This window comes from Mus musculus, chromosome 5, assembly GCF_000001635.26.
Source record: "Mus musculus strain C57BL/6J chromosome 5, GRCm38.p6 C57BL/6J".
Taxonomy (NCBI): Eukaryota; Metazoa; Chordata; class Mammalia; order Rodentia; family Muridae; genus Mus; species Mus musculus.
Window position 1 is genome coordinate 143,403,800 of NC_000071.6, and position 18,994 is coordinate 143,422,793.

Consider the following 18,994-nt stretch of genomic DNA (forward strand, 5'->3'; position numbering starts at 1 on the left):
CCAGGCTGCCCCGCGCGCGCGACGGCAGTTCGGCCACGTCCCTGGCCACGTCGCGCCCGCTCCCGCCATCTTTCGCCGCTTCCTCTCTCCGGGGCTGCTGTCGCCGCGTCCCGAGTCGCTGCCTAGCTCCGGTGCCGCTGTGCCGCGCCGACCGCCGCCGCCATGAACATCTTCCGGCTGACTGGGGACCTGTCCCACCTGGCGGCCATCGTCATCCTACTGCTGAAGATCTGGAAGACGCGCTCCTGTGCTGGTGAGCGGCCGCCGGGGCGAGGCGCGCGGGGCAGGAGCGCGCGCGTTTGGCCCATTCGACCGACCCATTCGGCTCTCGGTCGTTCCGGAGGCTTTGTGCCGGGCTTGCGATGGCCAGACACACCCATCTCGGCCTGCTCGGCGGGCAACGAAACCCCTCCGAGTGTGCACACGGGCTGGGGTGTCCGTCGCAGCTCTGGGCCCCCCAGTTCTGCGCTTGGTCCGCTCGCGAACTTGATCCGTCCTGGCTCAGCGAGCGCTGGCGTAACTGCCCCCGCGTCCTGCTGCATCTGAAAAGTTTAGCACGGGATCTGTGGGGCTCTAGTGGGCGTGTCCCTCTCCATGGGACTTTTGGGGGGCGCCTCTGAGTCCCCAGGAATCAATGGGAGACTTGCTCGAGGAGGATGGATAGGACCACAGACTAGCTGGGCCTGACGTGGCAGCCAGGCCACCCGCGAAGGTGGGGCTGGCTGGAGGAAGAGGGGCATCCTGCTATTCATTCTGTTATCTTCAAGGACAAGCAGAGGATGGGATGTGGGGGCAGGATGGTGTCAGGTCTGGCCTGTGCTTACAGTTGATGAGGCTACAACTCAAGCCTTGGGGTTCGGGATCTCATGCGTCATAAAAAGAGATGTGGATCTTTTAAGTGAGTTGCTTGGCATAGTTTTCATGTTACTCTGAGAAGCAAGCTAGTTTTTCATCCTTGAGTGTGGCCGTCTAATAACTGGTTCTCTTAAACTGCCAGCGCTGGGTACCACAGAGGCCTCTGTTCTCGGCTAGTATCCTTGCTCCACGTCACCATTGAGTTGGCGCTGTACCTCCCTCAAACTACATTGCAGAGAGGCAGTAGAGTGAACTTTCCTCACATAATAGCTGTGGACTTCTGCCTTTCGTTAAATATTAGGAATCTTACAAGTTTTAGATAAGTTCTTGGTGAGTGTGATGGTGCTTGCCTGTAATCCCAGCACTCGAGAGGTGGTAACCTGAGGTTCAGGAATTCAAAATGAGAATGGACTACATGCTGGTCCTGTCTCCAAAAACACCCCCTGCTCCCCAAAAACCCATTAATTAATTGATTGATTAAATAAATATATTCTTAAAATACTGTCCTTAATGCTATGTCCCCAAATGAAATAACTTTGTAAACTCAAATTTAATTTTTTTCAGAGACAGCAGAAAATAGAAGTCCTAAAGGCCCTGGGTGATGGAGACGCCACCTATCTGGTTTATTAATAACACCTCATCTAAAGTAGCACCGCCCCTTTGACTCTGCTCTCTGAAGGTCTCATCTCTCCCTGGAACATAGTTGAGATCCAGGAAGTAAGCACAACCCAAAAGACCTTTGCCCGATCGAAGTGGACGTCACAAAGTCCTTGTACTGAACCAGGGGATCTGACTGGGAGGTGAACTGGGAGCCCAGTGTGGGATTCAGAATGACAGTCAATTAATTGCTTCAGTTGCGATAGGTGTGCATTAAGTAGTCAGCTGAGTGTTATAGCGCTCCTCTCAGGCAGTACTTAAAATAACCATGTCAACGGTCCCCGGACTGGATGAGGGAACCGAGTCTTAGGCAGGTTAGCAGGCTTTCGATGAAGCCAGGATTGACGCATAAGCAGTAATGAATTTGGAATTTCCAATTAACCTTTGTTTCGGCCTGAGCAGTTTGAGTTTGCACATTTGATGCCAGTGGTTCTGTCACGTTTGCTGTTGGATTTGGGTGCTACTTTTAGTCTTTAGCTGTCTTTCTAAACCTCTAAGTCTCTTTGTCTTCTTTCTTATGTTCTTCTGCCAAGTCAAGATATATTTTATTTTTAATTGTGTGAGTGCTGGTTCCTGTGGAGACCAGAAAAAGACATCATACTCCCCTGGATCTGGAGTCACAGACAGTTATGAGTTGCCTAGTGTGCTGAAACTGAACTCAGGTCCTTTGCAAGAGCAGTACCCTTAGTGGCTGAACCCTCTCTCCAGCCCCAAGAAACAGGGTTTTTTTTTAATTATTAATTTTTTGCGTGCCTGTGTGAGTTTACTACAAGTGTGCAGAAGCCCTTGGATTCCAGAAGAGGGGCGTGAGATCTTCTGGAACTGAAGTTACAGGCAGTTATAAGCCACCATGTTATTGCTGGAAAGTGAACCCAGATAGTCTACAAGAGCAGCAGGTGCTCTTAACTGCTGAGCTGTCTCTCCAGCCCCACAAACTTAGAATTCTTAAGGGAACGTTGAGTAACCAGGAAAAAGGAAGCAGGTTGCTACTTAATATTCATTGTTTCCATGGGAGATTAGAGCATTGAGGAAAACACAGTATTTAGCTGATGTGCCAAGAATGGAAGGTAAATGGGTGAGTTCAGTTTGTGATTCCCAAGGATGCCCTGGATATTAGTAAGCCGCCCGCACTCACTCTTGGACTTAAGATCTTCTTTATTCTGCTATATACAATTTTTCTGACCTTTCAAAAATGAAATTCACCAAGGCCATTTATTTTGAGTTAAATGCTGGCTTGTGTTAGATGCTCTGTTTTCCATGCTAAGTTTAAAAGTTCTGTAGAGGCTTTGGAAAGAGGAAGAACTTGATCAGAGTTTCTCAAGTATCCGGAACCTGAGCCAACCTGAGCCGCGGTGTCCAGGCCGGCGTTTTCAGTTGGAAAAGCGGAGCTCCTTTTAGGGTTTCAGCACCAGCTTAGAACCTAAACCACAGGGCCTTTCCCTAAGGGGAAGACGGGGCAGGCTGCTCAGGAAGCTGGACGTTACATTTTTGAGTACTCAGTGTTGCTCAAGCTGGAATCCTCCTGCGTCAGCCTCCTGAGAGCTAGGTTTACATGTGTGCTTCTCCATGCCAGGCTTTAAGGACCTGTTGTGAGCTGATTGTGCTTGAATGTAAACTTTGTGTTGTGTCTGGTGTCACTGTAGAGGGGGACATCAGTGACAATGTCTTGTGTTACTGACCTGCCAGGCAGCTTGATGGTCAAGTTGTCTCTTTTAGGGTGTGGTTTGTTTTTTTTTTTTTTTTTTTTTTTTTTGCCCTAATCCCTTGAAACAATCAGCTATAATATTTACTTATTTATGGCGCTGGAGTTTGAACCCAGGGTCTCACTGAAGTCAAGCAAATACCGGTTGAGCCAAATCCATATCCCAAAGCTTTGTTTTTAGGTGAAGTGCTTTTTCTAACTTCCTATAGGCTGATAGTCATTGTCAGGGCTTGCCCTGAGTTTACGTGACTAGTGAGTCCTGCAATGAGTGACCTCCAGCCTCCTCCTTTATTTACTCTTTCCCTCCTAGCTGTTATGGTGGTTGTAAACCTGTCAACCTATCAAACTTGACAGCCTGTCAAACTGTATGGTTTTTATATTTGAAGCAAATAGAAAACTTGCCTTTCTTTCTCTCCTTCTTTTTTCTTCTCTGGTATTGAGGCTTGAACCTAGGACCTCGTGACATGGTGCATACTGGTCAAGCTCTTCCGTAGCTCTCTACTCCCAGTGCTAACACTTGTTGTTGTTGTTGTTGTTGTCTTCCTCGGTACTTGAAGCTTTTGCATCACATTCCTAGACTCCTCCTGGAGCTGTTTTCTCTGATCCTTTGAGGGCTAGTTAATCTCTTAATAATCATTGCCATGCACGGCCTGACCACCCTCTCTGTGTGCCCAGCCCTGAGAGCACTCAGCTGCAGATGGCAGCAAGCCTTGCTGCCATCCTTGGGTGTTAAGGAGTGTGGCTATGAGTGCTGCAATCCCAGCATTCTGCAAGTGGACACAGAGGACTAGAAGCTCAGAGCCATCTTTGGAAGACTCTGGAGAGTACGAAAGAAGCTGCAGTGGGAGAACACTTGTCTAGAACGTGCGAGGCCTGGGTTTGAGCCTTTGTGTTGCACAAAGAAAGATACAGGTCAGGTGAGGGGGTAAATCATGTGTGAAGGACAGACATGGCTGTCAAGCTATGAGGACAGTGACTTGTGTGAAGTGGAGGGAGGGACCCAAGGACAACTCCTTTGACTTCCCAACAAGAAGTGTCAAGATTGCTGAAGAAAAGAGTGGTCATGTAGCCAAAGATAACCTTGAACTTCTTACCCTCCTGCTTCCACTCGGAGTGCTGAGATCACATGTATATGCTGTCCTTCCCACTTTCTGGAGTGCTAGGCACTCTCTCACTGAGCCACATCTCCAGCCACAAAGCACTGTCTGTAGATAAGAGATTTTTGTGTAGAATTTGTAACAAAAATTATAAACATCCTGGAGAGATGGCTTCAAGGTAAAACTTATTTGCTGCTGTTCAAAAGATCAGAGTTCAGTTCTTAGCACCCACATTGGGGGTTTCAAACCACTGATAACTCCAGCTCCACGGGCTCTGATGCCCTCTTATGCTCTCCGTGTACACGCACACACACACAGCAGACACACAAGTAAAATCTAGAAAATACAAGTCTACAAAAATAAGTATAAATCTAGGTAGGAAATTATAAATAATTCAAATGGTCAGTGGTCTCATAATTTTTATTATGTCCACACTGGAACAGGATAGAACAAGAAAATATGTGTTCATAACAAGGAAAGATGATTTGAAGACCTGAATTCAAACAACAGGTTATAAAGAATAAGGTTACTTTAAAGGGTAAAAATGTATAGGGCGCACATACAAATGCAATGGAAAGGGGACAGTAAGTGGCTGGAAGGTGGCTCAGCAGTTAAGATCACCTGCAGATTCAGAGTCACTTCCCAGGTCCTACATGGTGACTAACAATGATCTGTAGCTCCAGTTGCAGGGACCCTGACTGCTTCTGGCCTCCATAGGTACCAGGCACATGTGTGCACATACATGTGGCCAGACACCCATACATATAAAACAGTCTTTTAAAGGCAGGGGCATTAAAGCAGCTCCTGCTTAAATATACTTAAAATAGAGCTAGGAGGGCTTTTTAAGAGACTAGCACTGTCACTTAAGAGATGGCTGCCATTGAGAACTTTCTGCATTTCTAGAGGACTTAGGTTTGGGTCTGATACCTTCTTGTCTCTGAGGGCATCTGCCCTCATGTGCCTTCAACCCACAGACAAAGACATGTATAATTAAAAGTAATAAGATAAATCTTTTTAAAAAGAAGACACACTCTTTCTGTACATTTTAGCCCATTTGAAATTTTTTAAGAATGATTGGCATGTTTTTTCTTTTTTCTTTTTTGGCATTTTTTTTTAAATACTAAAACAAACAGCAAAACAGTATTTAGTAAGACTGTCATTTCTCAAGTATTCACAGCAGCATATGTACTATAAAGCACTCTCCTTATCTTTTCAGCATTCCCAACAAGTTAGTGTGATCTGTCTCTGTATGACAAGTGCAGAAAGTAGAATCAGGGTGCTATGTAATAGGACTAGCCTTACCCTGCACCTCAGCCAAGCTTGAAACCTAGACCCTCTGGTTCCCAAACCACGCCCCCTTCCTGATGAGAGTCTAACAGAGTCTTGGACATGCTAGATAAACACTCGACAAGTGAGCTTCATTTCCTGCCCTTGTGGGCTTTTTGAGACAGAAGATACTGACATGTAGCTCCGGCTAGCTTTGAACTCTGATCTTCCTGTCTCTGCTTCATAATTACAGATAGGCTGGGATTGCAGGCTTGTTCTGCCATGCCTGGCTGTGAGGTTGTTCTTAGGTATTGAGTTGTGGAGTCCAGCAAAAGGTCAAAAGCTTTAAAAGAATGTCCAAGCTGGATATGGCGGTGCATACCTGTAATTCCAACACCTGGAGAGGTGGAGGCAGGAGGATGAAAAGTTCAAGAACAGCTTTGACTCCATAGCAGATTCAGGGTCAGCCTGGGCTATTTGTCCCCACTAAAAGACGTTTGTTTGTTTTTTCTTAAAAGATTAGTTTATATAAGTACAGTGTCACTGTCTTCAGACACTCCAGAAGAGGGCATCGGATCTCATGACAGATGGTTGTGAGCCACCATGTGGTTGCTGGGAATTGAACTCAGGACCTCTGGAAGAGCAGATGTACTCTTAACCACTTAAAGTCCGTGGTCTCAAGTGCGGAGATGTGTGCTTTCGTAAAGCTTACTGAGCTTCTGGGGACAGACAAGCATGAGTGATAATCATTTGACAAGTTTTGCTCTTGAGTGTAGCTGTCAGATGGATTTGGTACCAGGATGTCACTGAAGTGCTCACAGTGAGTGTGCCCGTGAGTGCTTGTTACATGGAACAAACATTGGAACTTTTGGTCCATAGTCAGGTTGGTATTGCCTGTGATTGTAACTCAGTAATAAGGTACTTGCCTAACATGAGGCTCTAGGTTTGATCCTCAGGATTTCGGGTAGACAGACAAAATGACTGATGGCCAGCACTGCAGATCCATCAAAGGACAGATAAGGTAGCAGCTATTCCATTCCACCCTTACCCCCAGGAGATTCCTGCCACCCTGTGCCCCCATCTTTAGCTTGCGATTGCTTCCTTCTGTGAAGATGGGACACGGTGGTAAAGGGAAAAGCAGCTACTTGCTAGAGAGAATGGTTGCTGCACCCTGAAAGCATCCCAGAGTCCCAGGTGCTAGTTACTGTGTGGATTCCCACCGCACACACTGCCTGTCTTCTCCTTTGTCCAGTGTTCACTCAGGGAGGCTCTCACCCTCCAGCTGGTAGTAAATTAGGGCCCAGGGCCAAGCCCAGAGCCAAGCCCAGAGCAAGCCCAGAGCACACTATCTGTTTACAGTGCTAGAGACACAGTAGGATTCAGAGTCTCTGAAAGTTTTATCCAGAATAGCATACTGTGAGACTGCCCATGACATGAAAGAAAATGAATTCCATTTTCTTTTGAGCATGTGTTTCTCTGGACCCTGCTGTATGTCAGGTGTAGTGGGCAGCAGGGAAATACTAAATGGAACAAGTCACAACTTCCACAAGAGATTCTGTATGTAATGGAGTTTTGCAGAGAACAGAAACTAGAGTTCACCTTAGGTGTCCCTGCCTTCCACTTCATTTGAGACTGTTCTCCATTGCATAAGTCAGGCTGTCTGGCCCATGAGCTTTCAGGGATTCTCCTGTCTCCACCCCTACCCCACCCCCATCTCTCAGTTCAAGTGCTGTGATCACAAATGCCTGCTACTGTGCCCGGCTATGTAGGTCCTGGGGATCCTCCCACTTGTGTTTCATCTGCTGAGCCAGCTCCATAGTGTGTCTTATAAAGTCCCTGAAGAAGCCAGGGCAGCAGCTGGCATGAAATGTCTGCTGGGGGAATCAGCAGCACCAAGACAGGGTGTCTGCATCTCCCAGCGGAGGCGATGGTTGTGTAGGTGGGTCTCGGAGGACAGGGATGAGCTACCACCCTGGCTTTTAGTGTAGGAATGCTGAAGGTGATATGGGTGTCCCTGGCTCCAAAGCCCCATTGGAATAAACTGCCTGTCTGTATCCTGTCTTATTGGAAATACTGGAAAGAACCATATAGCAAACGAACTGGAAAATCCTCAAGGCTCCACCAAACGTCCTGTAGGACCTGTCTGCTGCTCCTGTCTTTCTCCATTGTGTCCTCACTCCAGGCTTTAGTATCTGCTTCACCGTTTCTGCTCTAGAACGGTAAACTCTGATAGAAAAGCAGTCGGCAGCAGATTGGCTGCCCAGCTCTCCCCAGGCCCCTGTGTGGAAAAGGTCAACTTTCCTCCTTTCTAGTCAGGTGTTTTTATGAAGGACCTTGTTCCTCATACTGAGAAAGTGCTCATAACAGGCTTGTAGTCTGTAAGCTGTAACTGACCTGAGGCTGTGAGAAATGTACACTCGCTGGGTTCATGCCTGGCACTGTAGTGTGCACCACAGCTGAGCTGGTCAGACTCCAACACCAGCCACCTTCCATTTGTCATGAATTGCTCAGTCTGCAACATCTTGACGTGCCCACAGCCATGCGGGCAGATGTAGGTGTCTGAAAGGTCAGCTGGACACTGTGTTCTGGTTCTCCCCGCTGTGAGCTGTGACTGCCCTGCTCTGCAGGTGCAAACGTGGGATCAGGGTATATCAGTTTTTATTTTGTATTATTTTGAGACAGGGTCTCCCAGTGTAGCCCAGGCAGGCCTGGAACTCAGTCTTCCTGCTTCCCAAGTGTTGGGACTTCAGGCATGTGCCAGCACAGCTAGCCTCGGGTGTTAGGCTTATGCTGGGCCTATGCCCAGGAAGGTAAAGAGGGTAGGAGGCTGGAGTGAAGCAGTGGCCTGATGGAGCTCCAGCCTTGTGGGTGCCTGTCTTGGTGTAGTGGCCATAGTTTAATGAGGCTGCTTTGCTCGAGTCATCCACCATAGCAGGGCATTCTAGGAGCACCTAAAAGGAGGGTTATAAGGAAGAAAAACTTACTTTCCTCTGGCCTAATCAGTTGTTTCCAGAGCCTTCCCCTGTCTGCTGGCTGCCCAGGGCGATCCCATGACCTCAGGAGCCAGAGTTCTTCCCAGGCTGCCCTAACTCACACCTGCCTTTTGTCTCTCAGGGATCTCTGGGAAGAGTCAGCTCCTGTTCGCACTGGTCTTCACGACTCGCTACCTGGACCTTTTCACTTCCTTCATTTCCTTATACAACACGTCTATGAAGGTACGGTATGACGTCAGCGCCAATGCATTTATCCACCTCTGCACACCTCAGGAAATAGTAGCTTTTTTTTTCCTATGTAAACTCTTTCAAGAATGATAGCTAGGTGTGCTGTTCTTTTAACTTTTTCCAATTTCAGTGTGTGTGTGTGTGTGTGTGTGTGTGTGTGTGTGTGTGTGTGTGAGGATTGAACATGCTGTGGTGTCTGTCCATGTGGAGGCCAGAGGACACTTTGGGAATAAATTCTCTTCTTTCTCCTAACTCAGATTATCAGGCTCAATTGGCAAGGGCTTTTACCTACTCAGCCATCTTGCTGGTGTGTGTGTATGTGTGTATGTGTGTGTGTGTGTGTTCCTATCTGTATGTCCTATCTCTCTAGGACAACCTTCCCCCTTCCCGTCTGCTCTCATGTCTCTTTCATTTATTTGTTTGTTTGTTTGTTTAATAGTGTTGGGGATTGATTCAGAGCCTGTTCTGCAAGTAGTTTATAGCATTGTTCTAAGAACTTGGTTTGCGGCTCCCTCTACCCAGCACTTTGTATTTGAAAGCATCGTGATAACTATAAGTTAAAGTGTACATTGTAGTATTTGGGCTTACGATCTTTGCTAAAAACAAAACAAAAATTTGAGGGCCAGTGAGGTTGCTCAGTGTTTGAAAGGGGGCTTGCCGCCAAGTCTGACAACTTGAGTTCAGTCCTGGGAACTCACTTGGTGGAAGTAGAGAACCAGGTCCCATAAGCTGTCCCCAGGCTGCCACACACACATACACAAACATATATTCAAAATAAAGGTTTAGAAATTTAAGGAAAAAAAAGCAAGTTTGAGTCACCTGTAATCATTCTCTTCTGGACTCTAGTAATCAGGAAATAATTAGCTGCCTTAAAAATGGCTAGGTTGGGGCTGGCGAGATGGCTCAGTGGTTAAGAGCTCTGACTGCTCTTCCGAAGGTCCCGAGTTCAAATCCCAGCAACCACATGGTGGCTCACAACCATCTGTAACGAAATTTGATGCCCTCTTCTGGAGTATCTGAGGACAGCTACAGTGTACTTACATATAATAAATAAATAAATCTTTAAAAAAAATTTAAAAAAAAAAATGGCTAGGTTGGGCTGGGAGGCAGGTCAGCCTGTTAAATGCTTCTCATGTGTGCCTGAGGGCCTCAGTGTGAGTCCCGGCACCCATACAAGTTGGGCATGGTGGCACCCACTTGTAGTCTCTAGAGAGGTAGAGACCGGAGGATCCCGAGGGCTCGGTGTCCTGCTGGCCTAGCCTGATTGCTGAGCCCCATGTCTCAGCACCTTAGCTGGAGAGTTGACTCAGCGGTTAGGAGCACACACTGCTCTGTAGAGAACATGAACTGGAGAGATGACTCAGCAGTTAGGAGCACACACTGCTCTGTAGAGAACATGAACTGGAGAGATGACTCAGCGGTTAGGAGCACACACTGCTCTATAGAGAACATGAACTGGAGAGATGACTCAGCGGTTAGGAGCACACACTGCTCTGTAGAGAACATGAACTGGAGAGATGACTCAGCGGTTAGGAGCACACACTGCTCTGTAGAGAACATGAACTGGAGAGATGACTCGGCAGTTAGGAGCACACACTGCTCTGTAGAGAACATGAACTGGAGAGATGACTCAGCGGTTAGGAGCACACACTGCTCTGTAGAGAACATGAACTGGAGAGATGACTCAGCGGTTAGGAGCACACACTGCTCTATAGAGAACATGAACTGGAGAGATGACTCAGCGGTTAGGAGCACACACTGCTCTGTAGAGAACATGAACTGGAGAGATGACTCAGCGGTTAGGAGCACACACTGCTCTGTAGAGAACATGAACTGGAGAGATGACTCAGCGGTTAGGAGCACACACTGCTCTATAGAGAACATGAACTGGAGAGATGACTCAGCGGTTAGGAGCACACACTGCTCTATAGAGAACATGAACTGGAGAGATGACTCAGCGGTTAGGAGCACACACTGCTCTGTAGAGAACATGAACTGGAGAGATGACTCGGCAGTTAGGAGCACACACTGCTCTGTAGAGAACATGAACTGGAGAGATGACTCAGCGGTTAGGAGCACACACTGCTCTATAGAGAACATGAACTGGAGAGATGACTCAGCGGTTAGGAGCACACACTGCTCTATAGAGAACATGAACTGGAGAGATGACTCAGCGGTTAGGAGCACACACTGCTCTGTAGAGAACATGAACTGGAGAGATGACTCGGCAGTTAGGAGCACACACTGCTCTGTAGAGAACATGAACTGGAGAGATGACTCAGCGGTTAGGAGCACACACTGCTCTGTAGAGAACATGAACTGGAGAGATGACTCAGCGGTTAGGAGCACACACTGCTCTGTAGAGAACATGAACTGGAGAGATGACTCAGCGGTTAGGAGCACACACTGCTCTGTAGAGAACATGAACTGGAGAGATGACTCAGCAGTTAGGAGCACACACTGCTCTGTAGAGAACATGAACTGGCTTCCCAGCCACACATTAGGAGGCTCACAGCTCCAGGGGAGCTGGCTTTTTGTGACTTCAGTTGGACATCCCTACACACATCATATACTTGCACAGACATACACATAAATTAAATAACTCATAAACGAGCAAACACCCCAGACTGATTTGTGTCCTACCTGTGTGTGCATGTGCGCTCATCCCCACACACCCAGGAACACAAATAAACCTGGATGGAAGCATACGTACAGAATGGCTGGGTTTCTGCCTGTTGTCTGAGTGAGGTGCTGGAGATGGAGTCAGAAGCTTCTCTTTTCCAAGTGAGGTCCAGCTGAGGACAGGGCCTGGGAAGCTCCCGGCTGTAGTGAGCCTGGACTGGTATGGTCCAGAAGGGTCTCGTGCGGGTGTGCTTTGTTTATTCTACATGCATAGGGTTGAAAGCAACAGGTTTAATACTGTGCTGACTATACATGTAAATGCATAACAAGGGTCTGGGAACTGTTTAATGTCATTGTGGTTTTTTAAAGCATTTGAGGGCTTGGTGATTAACCTCGTTTTCCCATTAAGTCATTTGCCCCAATGTTTTCCTAATTAAGTTTCTCAAGTTGTGTTTCCTAGGGAGGAGTAGCTAGACAGTGTGGCCCTTATCCCAGCCTGAGTGTCTGCAGTTTACAAATTGATATAATTCCAGAATATCAGGCTCTTCCTTAGGGCCAGGTGACCTTTTGAAGATAAAAGAACATAGGACTAACTCAATTGTGAGTCCTTGAACAGCCCTGTTGTACACAAATTGCTGTCTTGGAAATAGAAATGTTTCACAAACTAGCTTTCAGGAGCCTGAGGAGGTAGCTCAGAAGTTAAGAGCACTTGCTGCTCTTACAGAGGATAGGGGTTCAGGACCCAGCACCTACAGCAGCTTTGATTCCAGCCCCAGGGCTCCTGACTCCCTTTTCTGGCCTTTGCAGGCATACAAACATTTACACATACATATAAATTAAAAATAAAATAAATTTGTAGCTGGAGAGATGCCTCATCAATTAAAATGTTAAAGTTCATACTGCTTTTTAAAAACATTTTTAAGACTTATTTTACGTGTATGTGTGCTTTGCCTGAGTTTATGTAAGTATACCACATGTGTGCTCAGTGCCCGTGAGGTCAGAAGAGGGCATTGGATCCTGTGGTGAGCTGCCTTGTGGGTGCTGGGAACTGAACCAGATTCTCTGAAAGCGCGCGTAACCAGCTCATAACCAGCTCCTCTTGTTGTGCCACTCTTGCAGTGGACACCAGTTCAGTTCTCAGCCCCCATGTCATGTCCCCTGTAACTCACTTCCAGGGAATCTGATACCTCCCGGTCTGCAGGTACACTAACCCAGTCAGACACAGATACATAGTAACTAAGGAGGACATCTTCTGAAAAGTAGTAGTAAGGAGAGATGGCTCAGTGGGTTCCATCATTTGTTGCCCTTGCAGAGGACCTGACACCCATAACTCGAGTTCCATGAACATCAGTCCCTTCTGCCCTTGGAGGGCACCAGATAGGCATGTGATGTATAAATATGCAGGCAAACACTCACAAAATATAAAACATCTAAAAAGATAAATAAATAGCCTTCAAATAAATAAACAAAAGTAACTCTTGGTTTTTCTTTGTTACAATACCAGACTGAATTTCATAGCAACAATCCAAGTATTTATTAAGTAACAACGTTTTAAATTTGTTATATGTTCACTTATTTTATGTCTGAGTGTACATCTGTGAGTGCACACAGGACACTCCTAAGGAGTCGGTTCTCTTTTTAGCATATCTGTCCCAAAGATTGGACTCTGGTCGCTAGGCCTGGCCCCTGAGCCGTCTTTCTGGCTGTAAACAAAGCAATGCAGTTTGAGTAAAAGCCACGGTGGCAGAATTTAACTTGGATTACAGTGCTTATCCTTACAGAACAGCTAGCTTGGACGGAGTCCTCTGTCCAGAAGTGCACGAACTTTGCATTCACTTTTTCCCCTAGCTCAAGAGGAGATTAGAGGGCTGGAGAGATGGCTCAGCGGTTAAGAGCACTGACTGCTCTTCCAGAGGTCCTGAGTTCAATTCCCAGCACCCACATGGTGGCTCACAACCATCTGTAATGGGATCTGGTGCCCTCTTCTGGTGTGTCTGAAGACAGCGATGTAATCACATAAAATAAATGAATAAAAAAAAAAAGAAGAGGAGATGAGAAGCCTGTTTCTTTGAAAGTTTCTTATAGTTTTAAGATATATGCTTAACATTTGATCCAGCCAACCTGCTCCTAAGTATAAATGCAAGGAAAATGAAACTTATATTCACACAAAGGCTATAACGTGTTCATAGCTGCTACTGACCACCTTACCAACAGGAGCTAAATAGGACATCTCTCTTTAACTGGTGAGTGAATAAACAGATTGTGATACACCTGTGCATTAGTCCTCTGCTCAGCACAAAGGAGGAAATGGGCTAGAGATTCGGCTCAGTGGATACGGATGCTTGCTGATCAATCGTGAGGCCTGGAGTTCAAATCCAAGCGCCCACATTTGGCAGCTTACAACAGGTTGTAACTCCAATTTCAAGGGATCTGATGCCCTCTTCTGGACTCTATGGGTACATGCGCACACATACATAAATAGAAATTCCTTTTGAGCTCTAAAAAGGGAGAAATTACTAACGTATAGTGACGGGTTGTTTCATTTCACTCACGTGGCTCTCTAGAAAAGGCAAAACTAGAGCCTTGAGGGCTTAATACAGAGGCAGCGAGGTAGGATTCAGGGTTATAGTGTCCTAAGGATGCCTGTTTCCTAAGGATGGTGGCTTTGTGACCCCACAGAGTGTACTTTAGCCAAACATGAATGAGGGTGTGTGTGTGTGTGTGTGTGTGTGTGTGTGTGTGTGTGTGTAAAGCTGACTATGTAGGGGATAACAACAGTGTTAGGAACAGCCGCACTGTGCTTCTAACTCGGTGTCTCTCCTCCATCTAGCTTATCTACATTGCCTGCTCCTATGCCACGGTGTACCTGATCTACATGAAATTTAAGGCCACCTATGATGGAAATCACGATACCTTCCGAGTGGAGTTCCTGGTGGTTCCTGTAGGAGGCCTCTCATTTCTAGTCAATCATGACTTCTCTCCTCTTGAGGTTGGTTAAGGGTTATTTAGTGGTCACATCTGGTTCCCTGCGTAAAAAAGACCTATTGACAGGAATGGACTCTTGTTGGCTTGCTTTGGTTTTGGTTTTGCTATTGTACAGACGTCCACTGTTACAGAGGCAGCGAGGTACAGCATCCAGTGTTGTAAATAGATTGGTAGATGGAAATGAAGCACCCGGTGCTTGGGTCTGTCGTAAGCTCTCCAGGTTCAGCCTGGTGCTGCGGTACAAGCCTGTCCTCCCAACCTCGGGAAGTAGAGGCAAAAGGATTAGGAGTTCAAGGTCAACCTCATAGTGAGTTTGAGGCCAGTGTGTGCTACTAAGACCTTGTCTCGGTAAAAAAAAAGGTGGGGGGGGGGGGCGAGAAGGCTCTGGAGATAACCTGTTAGCAAAGTGTTGAACACCTGAGTTCCCTCTCCAGAGCCCACATGAATGGACACAGGGGTGCACATAATCCAAGTGTTGGAGAAGCAGAGATGGTGGTCACTGGGGCTCACTGGAGAGCTCATGGCTAATGAGACCTGTTTTTAAAAAGAATAGATGGATGGCTCCTAAGAAATGACACCTGAAGTTATTCTCCAGCATGAGCACATGTACAAGTACACACACTCGCACACACACACACCCCACACTCACAGACACCACACACACACACCCACACTCACAGACACCACACACACACACACACACACAGACACCACACACACACAATGCAGAGGCTCCTTGACTTCTGATGTGAATGTATCCATTTATTGATAGACTTGTTAGTTGAAAAGTTTAATATGGCTAGCTTACCAACCCAGCACATTGTAGACTGTTGTTTCCCAGTGGTGCAGGCGATGCACTGTGGGTGACTGGACTCTGCAGCTCATGGCTGCTGCCCAGCATATATCCCACCAGCCCAAACGGGGAAAGTAAGTATGCGCTCTAGTGAGTGTGCATTGATTTCATATTGTCAGAAAGTTGAAGAGTTTAAGGCAGAGCCATCTATAGTGAAGAATACAGTCACCTGGTGGAGAGTCAGCAGGAAGTAGAATGGGTTGGGGACTCTGGATCTGGACAAGCCACTCAGGAACATCTTCCATGTGGATTCATGGTAGACAGATCATGACAGTCCCCAGCTTCCCCAGCTCAGGCAGCCTCTTGCGTGGTGTCTGCCATTCTGTGTTGTATGTGGTGGCTGGTTGCTCCTCCCAGCTGAAGCCAGCCTCCTGCTTTTCAGATCTTATGGACCTTCTCCATCTACCTGGAGTCCGTGGCCATCCTTCCACAGCTCTTTATGATCAGCAAGACTGGCGAGGCTGAGACCATCACCACCCACTACCTCTTCTTCCTGGGCCTCTACCGCGCTCTGTACCTGGTCAACTGGATCTGGCGCTTCTACTTCGAGGGCTTCTTTGATCTCATTGCTGTGGTGGCTGGTGTCGTCCAGACCATTCTCTACTGCGACTTCTTCTACTTGTACATTACAAAAGGTACGTCAGCTCCAGCCTGCACTTCGTACGTAGTTCAGGGTCTGTCAGGGGCCTGCCTGCCTGCCCTGCTCCCTTCTTGGTGCTGTGGTAAACCACAAGAGCACTTTGCTTTAATGCTCTCAGCGGTGTTTTCATTGTATGAATTACGCTCATCAAGCTGGTGGCTCAGTTGGTAGCATGCTTTTCTAGTGTGCTCCGTACCCTGGGTTTAATCCTCAGCACTGCAGAACACCAGGCATGGTGATCAAAGCACTGGGAGGTGGAGACAGGAATTCAAGGTCATTCCTAGGTACATTTCCACTTTGAGGCTGACTTGAGTGCCCCCTGCATGAGCCCCTTTCTCCAAACAAAATGAACAAAAAACTCCAAGGTTCAGTCAGGGCTAAGATTTCTGACAGCCATCAAAGCTCTTACCACTCAGTTGCAGTAAGTGCCTCATTAAACAGTTTGAGGTAGCTGTGCTCACAGATCTGGGGGAACACTGCATGTGAGTCTGTAGCCTGCCCCTCTCCTTCATGTCAGTAAACAGAACCAACACAGAGCTTTCCAATTGTACCTTTACTTTCGCAGACTCTGTTTGCTGGTATTCAGGGTTTCTGGTTGCTGCTGTGGAAATGCAGTGGTGAGCTCAGCACCCTTATATATGTGCATTTGCACATTTGTGTAAATATAGGACATACAGATTACTAGCTGAAAACTATTTGTGGTCCCTGTTCAGAAAAGAAAGATGCACATCTGATGGATGCAGGCAGACTCCTGCAGAGCTGAGCTCAGACCTAGCCTGGGACCCTTAGCCACACAGCCAGGTGCCTGGTGGTGGGCCTGCTCCGTGCCAGGACATAGCATCTTAGGTTTGTTTTCTGTTTTGCTTTGTTTTTTCTTGAGACAGAGTCTCACTATGAGCACAGGCTAGTCTAAGTCTCGTACTGTTGCTGCTCTGCCTCCTGAGTGCCGGGACTAAAGGTGTGCGCCACTCCCGACTAGTCTGGCTGTGTGCGTTTCTGTTAGCTCCTTGTATTTGGGCATGTGTATGAAGCAAGGACCGGGGAAAGGAGACTGAGCTCGCCCACGTGGTAACCTCTTGTTTGTTCTATCTGTCCAATCGCAGTACTCAAAGGGAAGAAGCTCAGCCTGCCAGCCTAAGTGCCAAAGACCAGCAGCAGCCTCTGCCCTTCGGGGTGCTCGGACAGGGTCTCACCATGGCGAAGGCGAAGGCGAAGGCTCGGGATGCTCAGTGGGCAGAAGCAGAGGCTTCTGCGGCAGCCACTCACTGGTGGCTCTTCGAGGATGCAGAGGAAGAGACCAGGAGGCTTCTGTCTACTGCATCCTGCCTTATCTTTTTTATTACTATGTACAAAGATTTTTTTACACAAAGAAACTTAATGCTGTGTTAATAAATTCAGTATGTAGATGAATTGGGACAGTTTCCAAAAGTGACGATTTTGTGCACAATAAGTACAAGCCTTTTTTATTTTTTGAGAATTTGTTGAGGTGGTCAATTCTTTGTGTCTACAATGAAATTATACTCCTTGACACTTGGTAGATTATCCAAACATCTGTCAAATTTCCATGCTATTTATTTTCTTTCTTTTCTTTCTTTCTTTTTTTTTTTTTTTTTTTTTTTTGCCAAAAAGATAAGTTGTGTTTGTTTGAAATCTGAGACATTGTGTTCCATTGGTGTTTCTGTCCAAAAGAGTCCTCGTTGTCCTGGAAACCCTTCCTCAGATGTCACACTACATGTCAGGTTCGGGAGGATGACTAGAAAGTCCTAAGGTTTCATTACCAAAACTTGAAGGTTCCCAGCAGAAACTCAGCTGATGCTCACCAAACGCTCACCCTTCCCCCGCTGAGGTGTGGCAGCTTGAGGTTATCCGAGGGTGCTGAGAGCTGCCACACCCAGAGGGTCTGAGCCACCTGCCCTCTGACTATGGAGAGGGCTGGGGGTGATGGCTGTTTTGGATAGAGGACTCAGCTCCTCTGAGGAATGGAACACAAATAGCCACCTGTCACTGTCAGTCCGAAGGATCACTACAACCATGTTAGACTCAAATGTTTTTCTCATAGCACTTTTGGTGATAAAATGATTGACAATCTTTTTAATTGGCAACACCAGTTATCATTCCTTACATTCTTTTTAGTATTTTTTTTAAACTGGGCTCTTGCATGACCTATATTGTGTTAACATCCTAAATAAACATTTTATTAAACAGAATGTATGGTCTTTTCTATGAATCAGGCTTCAACTATTCAGTGTTAGATGCAGCAAAAGCTCTATAGGGCTGCATACATTTAAGACTGACCTAAGGAGACGGAGAGATGGCTTGATGGCTAGGCACTTGTTGTCCTTTGAGTTCAATTCCCAGCACCCATGTGGTGGCTTACAGTCACCTATAACTCCAGTTCCAGGGGCTCTAGCACCCTTTTCTGGGCTCTGAGGACATACACATGCATGTATCACCCTTACATACACAAAAGTAATATGGATAACGCCCTGTTGATGGGAACACTAGGGTTTTTCATCATATTGTGACTTTATACGATGCACCGTTAATATTAGAAGTGTTGAATACTTGTAGTGTGCTGACTGCAGAAATGGAGTGGTTTTGCTTCCTGCAATTAAAGTGGCTTGTGGAGGAGGGGCGCTAGGAGGGTTGTCTTTATTTACCATGGGGTCTCTACAGCAAAGTTGGCAGTACAACTGTAGGCTTGCCTCTTCCTGCCCCTGCTTGACCTTGCTCCTGTGCCTTGTGACTTTGTCTTACACATGAGTGTGCTTCCCCCAGCGTCTTAGTCTTTACTTTCTTGGACCTGCTTGCCTCAAATAATTTTGTGTGGGGGCTGAGTGAGAGGCGGGGGGGGGGTGCACTGGCTGGGGTTAGGGATACTTTGCAGAACCGAAGCCTCAGGTTTCCAGCATTTCCAGCACCTTCTCTTCTCACAATACCCAAGTACGATAAAATTGGCTGTGATGTTGCCTACCACCTAGCATGACATCCTGAAGAGACTGGCCTCATGAGGCATGGCCGTGTGTGGCATACTTTTGAAGCATGGTGTCACAGTCAAGTTTGCTGCCTGAATATAGGTTGTCAAGTAACGTTTTC

The 18,994-nt window shown here is 46.9% G+C and overlaps 1 protein-coding gene across 1 annotated transcript; it reads left to right on the forward strand.

The window, feature by feature from the left end:
• Positions 1 to 20: 20 nt before the first annotated feature.
• Kdelr2 (KDEL (Lys-Asp-Glu-Leu) endoplasmic reticulum protein retention receptor 2) lies at positions 21 to 18,105 on the forward strand. The gene is made up of 5 exons (NM_025841.4): positions 21 to 253; positions 8,692 to 8,792; positions 14,251 to 14,409; positions 15,641 to 15,893; positions 17,002 to 18,105. The coding sequence occupies exons 1-5, from the start codon at positions 163 to 165 to the stop codon at positions 17,034 to 17,036; spliced, it is 639 nt and encodes a 212-aa protein (NP_080117.1). The 5' UTR covers positions 21 to 162; the 3' UTR covers positions 17,037 to 18,105.
• Positions 18,106 to 18,994: the final 889 nt, after the last annotated feature.